At 34.1% G+C, this 10,491-nt stretch overlaps 1 protein-coding gene across 1 annotated transcript; it reads left to right on the top strand.

Moving 5' to 3' along the window:
- The first annotated feature begins 2,599 nt into the window (after nt 1–2,599).
- LOC105852119 (uncharacterized) lies at nt 2,600–4,416 on the top strand. Its single transcript, XM_012715738.1, has 4 exons — nt 2,600–3,103; nt 3,402–3,527; nt 3,629–3,817; nt 4,024–4,416. The coding sequence occupies exons 1-4, from the start codon at nt 2,600–2,602 to the stop codon at nt 4,414–4,416; spliced, it is 1,212 nt and encodes a 403-aa protein (XP_012571192.1).
- Nucleotides 4,417–10,491: the final 6,075 nt, after the last annotated feature.

Consider the following 10,491-nt stretch of genomic DNA (forward strand, 5'->3'; position numbering starts at 1 on the left):
TTTATAATTTTTATAATGATATAATTATTAACATGTTTATTATGATGTATTTGATTTTAAGTCTTGACTTTTGAGTACTTTAAATTTAAAACTTGACTTTTATGAACAATATATGTATCTTGAGAAAATTGATAAGAATTTTATATTTTTTTAATTTTAACAATATGAGAAAATTGATTATTGAATGCATTAATGAATAGTCCATTTTTAGAATTCAGAAAACTTTCTAGTAAAATGAATGAAATTTATGTTGTTATTGTATTCTTGGTGATATGAGTTTTTATTTTTATCAATAACACGTAGCCAAATCGAATCTTATGGATTATTAAAATGAAAGTGGTGATTTTGAGATATTTGTCACATTTGATGTGTTGAATTTATTGAGTTCTAACTATGAACATCCATGATAATATAAATTTGATGTTTTAAGTAATTTAAAACAAAATTAATCTGGAATGATTTGTCTTTGTAGTTGCCTAAGTGGCTGGTGATCTGTGGTTTGAATAGTTTTCTTTGTGGTTGCCTAAGTGGCTGGTTATTTGTGTTATGATTTTCTTTCTTTGTGGTTGTCTAAGTGGCTAATGATTTGTACATTTCGAATATCATTATCATTGTCATGACATACCATATGCATCTTTGTGGACGTCTTAGTGGCTGGTTTAATTTTCCCCATTGGTGTAGGTGACTTCTGTGTGGACGCCTTAGTGACTGACTATATTCGGATCATATATATTTAGGAGCATGCATAACTTACATACATTTTATTGTCATTTTTATATAATTATTTGTTCTAAGATGAGTTACTACTTGAGTTATTTAGATACATTTTATAACTTTTGATACACCTTGTGAATTATAATAAAAAATCAATTTCTCTAAATCTTTTATTACAAAAAGATTTTATATATAAAAATATATATTTTATGGTTGTTAACTTATTATTTGGTTTAATTTTGCCGTGGGATGAACTGACCCCTTACACCAACATTTAGGTACTAACGATCTTGAAGAGTTGCATGAATGACGTTTGTTTGGCGCATGCGCGTGGGAAAATGGAGTACTTTAATAAAATAATAATAAAGTTTGTAGTGATAAGACCGATGTGGTACAATTTTTAAGTTAATTTACTTTTCATTGTCGATTTTAAATAGAAATGCGGAGGCGGGGTCCTTCCGCTAAGAAAAACCTGAATTATTCTATTTTTAAGTGAACATTTTCTACAATTAGTAAATTGTCTTTGCAAAAATAATAATAATAATAATATCCGATAAATTGCATTGTGTTATTTCTTAAAATGAAATCAAACTATTTACTAGAGAAATTTTATTGATTTTATGATGAACTACTTTAAAAAAAAATAATGTCGTTTTTGAAAGAAAAAAAATATTTTCAAGTAATGTCTTGGATCAAAATCCGGGGCGTTACATTGTGGTATCAGAGCACTATTTCTCGGACTTTGGTTGGGTGAGACGCTTCGTGTATGTCACATGTTTTGTTTCTTCTGATATGTTACTCATATTAATTGTATAATTTTCTAATTGTTTGAATTTTACTAATTATTTAAATGTCTATTATGTGTCATTAATTATGTAACCTTCTTGAAATTGAATTTTATTAATTACTTAAACTTTTATTAATTTATTAATTGTGTAACCTTCTTGAATTTGAATTTTTAAGAATTACTTAAGTTCCTATTAAGTGCCATTAAATATGTTAATTGCTTGGTTTTCTAATTATTAAATTTTACTTAAATTTCTATTGTGTGTCATCAATTGTATAACATCCATGATTTTTGTCATTAAATATATGTTTTAAATATTTGGTTTAATAGTGTTATTTAATTGTTTTTAAACCTAAAATCTCTATAACTACTTGGATGCTTTTATTGGCATTGTCTTTTATAATCTTTATGATTTTTTACTTGTTCATCGTATGATTGTTTTATTTAAGTTGTTAAATTTTAAAATCTTTATGATTTGTTTTTTTACTTGTTCATCGTATGATTGTTTTATTTTATTAATTTTAAACTCTCTACTTTTTTTTTATACTAAGGGTTTGATTTTCTAACTATTTTATGTCATTAATGATTTAAATTTTAATTATGTGAATTTAATTGTCTAATTTCTTTGAATAATTATGACGAAAAATATGTTTTAAATTCTTGATCCTAGGATTAGAAATAATTTTAATTGCAATAAACATTTATGGTTGTATGATATTGTGAATTATGAGTTTATTACCACGATTTAAAATTATTTCAATCTAAATCACAAAGTAATTGTTGAGCTTTCATCATGTGATCTAAATGTATTTAATTAAAGACAATGTTCTAAACCCTATATTATGTATAATTGTATGATCCCCAAAATAGAAGGGAAGGATAATACATAAAAAGTTGTATCGGGGGGATTCTGGCTAAGGAAAGACTTGGTTATTAAGTGGTCCATTGACCTACCTCTCTTTCCTGGGAACCCCTCCAAAGAACGACTTGTTGTATAACCCGAACCTACTATATAGTGTTCAATAAAAGACTTTCGTATTACCCAAAAGTTAAAATTACGTTAGAATATTTTCCTAATTAGATAATTTTAGAAGCGTTATGGCTCGTCGCACAAATCGATCGGTTCCCCAAGGAATAAACGACATGAATGAAGCGACCCAAGCCATGAATGCAATGGCCGCAACAATGGCCCAACAAGCTATGGTCCAGGCTCAACGAGATGCACAGAGGGATCATAGGGATGAAGCAGCCTGTGCAGCAAGAGCATTGAATGAATTTCGTCGACAAGATCTGCCTAAATTCAAAGGGGAACATGACCCCGACAAGGCTGATCTTTGGTTGCAAGAAATCAAGAAGATCTTCGAGATCCTACACTGCCTTGACAATGCGAAAGTAGAGTATGCGACCTATTTGATGATTGGTGAAGCTGAATACTGGTGGCGAGGTGCGAAGAAAATGATGGAGACAAATCATGAAGAGTTGACCTGGGAGGCTTTCAAGAATAAGTTCCTAGAAAAATACTTTCCGAAAAGTGCTAGGGTTGAGAAGGAGGCCCAATTTCTGAAGTTGTATCAAGGGAATCTCACGATAGCGGAATATGCGGCAAAGTTCGAGTCCCTAGCAAAGCACTTCCGCTATTTCCTAAATTAGATAGATGAAGAATACATATGTGAGAGGTTCGAAAGCAGGATTAGGTATGAAATTAAGGAGTTAGTGGGGCACTTGGAGATATGCCAATATCAAGTGTTAGTGGAGAAATGCAAGAAAGTGGAGCAAATGAAACAGAGCCGCCTGAATAGGGGTGTTGTAGGTGGACCCATCAGACCTCATGTAGAGATTTAAATCCATCCATATCATGAGAGTCATAAGCTTGGCCTCTAAATGTTAATATTTGAAACAGGGGCATAACGACCAACAGAATAGGGGCAGGCAGCATCAACAACACAAACCATATCCCCGACCACTGGGGAATGCTAGAGATCAACCCGACCTCAAAACGGGGAAGGTCAAGGGCCAAAAACTCCAAGTCAGAACCAGGTGTACCCTGTTAGGTGTTTTCGCTGCAATAGAGAAGGACACAAGATATCTGAGTGTCCAATCAGACCAATGGTTTGTTACATTTGTCAGAAACCAGACCATTTTGCAAATGAATGCCCTGAACGGAAGGACGATAGAGCTGTCAACCGCAACAATATCAACAAAAATGTTGTAAGCCCTACTGTCAAGGGACGTGTCTACCATAGAAATGGAGAGGAAGCTCCATCTTCCTCTGAACTTATCCAAGGTGGGTGTTTAATTGCTAGAAAATCACTTAACGTAATATATATTCGGGGACAACACACTCGTTCATTTCTTTGGATTGGGTGGATTCGCTCCAAATTGTTGTTACTACCTTGCCGTTTGATTTGGTGGTTACCCTACCTTTTACCAAATCGGTGAAATGTAATACGGCTTGCTTGCAATGTCCGTTGATTGTGTTTGATATGAGATTCAATGTTGATTTGATTTGTATTCCCCTCAAGCATGTAAGAGTGATCCTTGGGATGGATTGGTTGTCAAGCCATTATGTTCTATTGGATTGCGCTCGTAAGTCTATAATATTCCAACACCCAGGTGTTTCTCGATTCCTCGATACCAATAAATTGAACTTTTCTTTGAAAGGGGGAGTTCAGAAATGTGTTTCCCTTAACTCAGCCAATATGAAGCTAAAGGTGGAGGTAGACGGGATACTTGTGGTCAAAGATTTTCCAGAGGTATTTCCGCTGGATGTACTAGGATTACCCACAATCCGTGATATTGATTTTTCAATTGATGTGACTCCGGGTAAAAGACCTATTTCGATTTCCCCTTATAGAATGTCTCCATCGGAATTGTCAGAGATGCAAAATCAGTTGGAAGACCTTTTATCTAAATAGTTCATACGACCGAGTGTCTCACCTTGGGGAGCACTGGTGCTCCTAGTGAAGAAGAAGGATGGAAGGTCTAGACTTTGTGTCGATTACCATCAGCTTAACAAAGTCACCATCAAAAATAGGTATCCCTTGCCACGCATTGATCACTTGATGGACCAACTTAAAGGAGCAATCATATTTTCAAAGATTGATTTGAAGTCAGGGTACCATCAGATTCGGGTGAAGGGAGACAACATTCCTAAAACATCATTCAGAACTCGCTATGGACACTTTGAGTATTTGGTGATGCCTTTTGGTGTCACCAATGCACCAACTATTTTCATGGATTACGTGAATCGTATATTTCACCCCTTCTTAGACAAATTTGTAGTGGTCTTCATTGATGACATATTGATCTATTCTAAGAGCTGAGAGGAACATGAAGTTACGCAAAGTTTTGCAAGTTTTGAAGGACAAGCGATTGTATGCTAATTTGGGGAAATGTGAATTCTGGTTGGAGGAGGTGAAATTCTTGGGACATGTCATTTCAAGGGAAGGTATCACTGTCGACCCAACTAAAGTAGAGGTCGTGGTGGCATGGAAACAACCACAAACCGTCACACATATTATAAGTTTTCTGGGCTTGGTTGGATAATATAGAAGATTCATTGAGGGTTTTGCCAAGATTGCAGCGTCATTGACACAACTCACAAGGAAGAATCATATTTATGCATGTATGGAGGAATGTGAGAGGAGTTTCCAGATGATGAAAGAGAAACTAACTACATCACCGGTGTTGGGGTTGCCACAACCAGAAGAACCATATGAAGTTTATTGTGATGCTTCTCTACAAGGGTTGGGTTGTGTACTTATGCAGAACAAACAAGTGGTAGCATATGCTTCAAGACAGTTGAAGGTGCATGAAAAAAATTATCCCACACATGACATGGAGTTGGCTGCAATAGTTTTTGCACTAAATATTTTGAGGCACTATCTGTATGGGTGTAATTGTGATTTATACAGTGACCATAAAAGTTTGAAATACTTGTTAATATCCGACAGCGGAGATGGATGGAGTTCATCAAGGAGTATGAGTTCACGTTGCACTAAAACCCAGGAAAAGCCAATGTGGTGGCTGATGCCTTGAGTAGAAAGCGAGCCCATTTGTCATCCATAACATTGAAAGGGTTAGAGTTGTTAGAGAATTTTTGCGACTTGGATCTTAATTTGGATTCTTTGTCGGGAAAAGTACAATATGGAATGATCATTGTAGATAATAAACTAATGAATGAGATAAAAGCCCTTCAAGCGACCAATGAGGCTATTCAGGGGAGACGAAATTTGGTTGAGACCGGCAAGGCTCCCGAATTTGAAATGGGTCCAGATAACATTTTGTGGTGTAATAAACGTATTTGTGTGTCGGATAATGCAGAGTTGAGAAAAACCATTTTGGATGAGGCCCACAAGAGCAAACTGAGTATTCACCCTGGTACTAAGAAGATGTATAAAGACTTGAAGCAAAGATTTTGGTTGCTAGGAATGAAGAAACAAGTGGCGGAATATGTGGCGTCTTGCCTGACTTGCCAAAAGGCTAAGGTTGAACACCAAAAATCCGTTGGATTGTTGCAGTCATTAGATGTACCAGTGTGGAAGTGGGATAGCATATCTATGGACTTTGTGGTGGCATTACATAAGACTCAAAAGAAATTTGACTCCATTTGGGTGATTATTGACAGGCTCACAAAATCCGCTCATTTCATACTTGTAAGGACTACTTACAATGTATCTAAGCTTGCACGGATTCACGTTGCGGAAATTGTTAGATTACAGGGGATACCATCTAGCATTGTGTTTGATAGAGATCCAAAGTTCACTTCTCGTTTGTGGGGAGCATTGCATGAGGCATTGGGTACTCAATTGAGACTGAGTTCCGCTTACCACCCTCAAACTGATGGTCAAACTGAAAAAACTATTCAAACATTATAGGATTTGCTAAAAGCTTGTACATTAGATAATAGAGGAAGTTGGGATGATCTATTGCCTTTTGTTGAATTTACCTATAATAATAGCTATCATGCAAGCATCTGTATGGCCCGTACGAGGCTTTGTATGGGCGCAAGTGCTAAACTCCCTTGTGTTGGTATCAGGATGGTGAAAACTTAATCGCAGGGCTAGAGCTGGTGCAACAAACTACAGAGAAGGTGCGTCATATCCAAGAGCGGATAAGAACAGCACAGAGCAGGCAAAAGAGTTATGTTGATCGACATGGGAGACCCTTGGAGTTTCATAAGGATGAACATGTATTCTTGAGAGTGACGCCTACTACTGGAGTTGGTAGGACATTGAAGTCTAAAAAGCTTACTTCGAAGTTTATTGGACCATACCAAATTCTTCGACGTGTGGGTCCAGTGGCGTTTCAAATTGTTTTACCACCGAATTTAGCCAATTTACATGATGTGTTCCATGTATCGCAATTGAGGAAGTACATGGCAGATCCATCCCATATTATTGCACCAGATGATATTCAATTGAAGGAGAACCCTAAGAAGTTATTTTTGTTGCTTCCAGGTGGGCCATTTTCTTAAAAATTGGCCAAAAGGAGAAATTGCACAAGGGAATCAGAGGAACGATCCCACATATAACTCTAATGCTGGATAGAGGCCTCAAGGCCATAATAAGCCATCCACAAAGAGATTATTTACCGTTAAAAGTGTCAAGACCTCAAAATCAACAAAGCTTATTGATGACTCTTCATCATTTACATATTTTTCATTGATTTTAGTCTTATATATCTTTAATCATTAGTTAATTTAAGGAGTTATTTGATATATTTTGTTGATTTTAGTTCTTGAATTTAATGAAATGTTTATGTTCTTATTTCCTTGATTAGGTAGAAATTTTTCCAATGTGGAGCACTTCAGCCATATTTGGAGTTATCGATGTCCAATTGAAGTCAAACCAAGTGCAAATGAAAGCTGTGATTCTTAGCTACAACTTTCATGAATACACCGAAACCAAATTTGGACTCAAAGGACGAGACAAATACATTATACGTCAGACATAAGAGGTTTTGCACCTGTAGCGCAAAACCCGCGCCCGAGGCCCATTTTGACATTCCTAACACTGTTCAATTGAGCCAGAAGCGCAAATTCCGTGCATGGGGTGCGCAACACACATCAATATACATTAAAACATGTTTTTCTCACTTTTTAGGTATCTTTTTGGCTATTGGGAAGTTTGGAGACTTGCACCCTAGTAGAGACACTCAGAGACAGCTGTTTCTAACACCATTGGAGCAGTTTTATCAAGAATCATTCATGAATATTTCTTGTAATTCTTCTCTAATTTGAGATTTTCTATTTCTGCTATGAGTAACTAAACCTTATTTGTTAGGATGAGTGAAACAAGATGAAACTCTTATTTTTCTGATTTGATTTATTGTTACATGAATGAATTTATTGAATTATTTTTTGTCATCTATGTGTTTAATGCTTTTTATTGCTTGATCAACTTTAAAAAGTTCTACGATTTGTATTTTGAAACGGAAGTGGACTTTACGAATACTTGAGATGATAAATTCATGATATTGTATTCTATGGATAGATGCAAGTCATGAAACCAATTAAGTTAGCTACAAAGGTAGTACTTTAATAAGAGAATTCACGTACTGTAAGACTTAATTTTAATCTTAAATCCACTAAGGAGTTAGAGTTTACTTTGAAATTAAAGGTTCTGTCACTAATACATTAGGGCAAGAATGATAAAGAAAATTCAGTAATAGTTCAATAAAGGAATTTAGTAACAAGGATCAAATTAGATATCAAGGTTGGGTTCAAAGTGAAACTCATCACTTATCTAAGGTATGTGTTTAGTTGATGGAAAGTTGGTAGCTATATTGTTTAATTCGGTTGCAATGCATTCCTTTATAACCCAAACTTGTGTTGAATTCATAGGACTAGTGTTAGCAACCCTCAATTATAAGTTAACTATTTCAACTCCATTCGAAGAGAAATCAATAACAAATTCAATTTGTAAATATTGTAACATAACAGTTGAGAATATAAAATTCCTCGTTGATGTTGTAGTTCTCCGACAACAAGACTTATTTATTATTGTTAGAATGAATTAGCTAACCACTTATGGCGTAACGGTTAATTTCAAAATGAAAACTCAAACGCGTTTACATAATCAAGGAAATATTTACATACTTGAATTTAATGAAATGTTTATGTTCTTATTTCCTTGATATTAGTCTTATATATATATATATATATATTTATTTTTTATACATCAACCGTCTGTTATACTTGTATGTAAATCTAGCCTATATTTTCTCGATATGTCATTTTTTTTCTATATCACATATGGCAGGGTTTATTTCCCACTTCATTTTTTTATGATTCCACATTCGGATCTCTAGAGTGATTTGGAGATCCAATACCATGACAATGATAGTGAGGGTTTTTGGAACATTGATGGCGAGGACAACTCGACAGTCTACACGAGGCTTGTTACTTATGTATATAGAAGTCTTCGGATGACTAACACGTATTTTAGGCTCATATTCACAATACACAAAAGCTACCAATCCATAACATATGGAATGTCCATTTTGATTGTCTTGAGACCGGCGTTATGGAAAGTCAAGGAAAAAGACGGGTTGGCGGATCCAGCCACATTTATTGTCATCTATTTAGCCATATTCACTAGGGGAAGGGCCATGAGCGAGCATAAAAGACTATTGTTAGGGATTAGACGAGCACATCCTCTATGTTGTCCTATCATACTTGTGATCCTCAATTTCGGTCGCATGGATATGGAATGGCGACTTCGACAAATGCATTAATGTCTTGTTGTGTATAACCAGTGAAGCGTCCACCATTTTTGTACCATTAAGCTATTGATGTATTTTTCTCTTTGTTGATGTATATCTTGATGAAATATTTTAATCATATCGCTTATTTATGATGTAATAAGGATTAGTTATCTACATTCCACCAAGGAGACAACAGGGTGTCTCAAGATACTTCTTCAATGTTATTTATTTTAAGATTCTCATCAATTCATAAACAACAAACACTTTATGTTAATTTGTCACTTATTCTTTACAACTATGTTAATTATCTTAGATATTCAAATCCATTATAAGAAGAGTTTGTTATTAAACCAAAATTTTAAAAGGTCACATTTCAAATCCCATTTTCCTATGACAAATAATTCCACTTCAATTGGCATTATAACTTTGCCTCTAAAGGTTTTAGCATCTAACAAGTGTTAAAGGAAATGTTTTCAAGAAGATGTGATGTTTAAAGAGAAATTCATACCAGAAGGTTGCTTAGCAAACATATTGTTGACACCTAATTTTGTCCGATTTTTACTTTTTATTAAAAAGGAAATAATGATAATAATAATAATAATAATAATAATAATAATAAATATATAATTACATGTGAAGAAATATAAAAATAAAAATAAATACTTAGGGATATAAGCTTTTAACAATCACAAGTGTTTTCGGTTCTTGTTTGCCTATAATTCTTGTTCAGACTATTTTCTAAAAATAATAATAAGAAATAAAAATAAAAGAAATGGAAAAAGAAATGAATTGATGGTCATAAAAATCGATGCAATGATGATCAAAATAAATGAAAAAAAAAACCGAAAAGAAATTGATTGATGGTCATAAAAATCAGAATAATGGTGATCAATTGAATAGAAAAGAAAACCGAAGAAATGAATCAATAGCAATAAGAATCGATATAATTGTGGCCAATTAAAAGAAAAGAAACCAACAAAAATAGATTAATGGTAATCAATTGACAATTATTCTTTTGTCTTTTGAAATCTATACCCAAAAGTCTATAAATAGTCTGCCACAAGAAGACAAAGGGGAGCACAATTGGAAACACAAATTGAGAGCACATAAAAAAAAGAGAGATTAGTTGGCAAAAGAGAAGGAAAAAATCTGGTCTTGAAACAATCAGTCTAGCAAAACAACAATTCAGGAGTAAGGTATCATTTTTCTTATATTTTTTTTTTCTCTCTAATTTTCTGCTTATTAGTCTTTTGTTTTGTTTTTGCATCTTTTTTTTTATATAT

The sequence above is a fragment of the Cicer arietinum genome, chromosome 5 (genome assembly GCF_000331145.2).
Source record: "Cicer arietinum cultivar CDC Frontier isolate Library 1 chromosome 5, Cicar.CDCFrontier_v2.0, whole genome shotgun sequence".
Taxonomy (NCBI): domain Eukaryota; kingdom Viridiplantae; phylum Streptophyta; class Magnoliopsida; order Fabales; family Fabaceae; genus Cicer; species Cicer arietinum.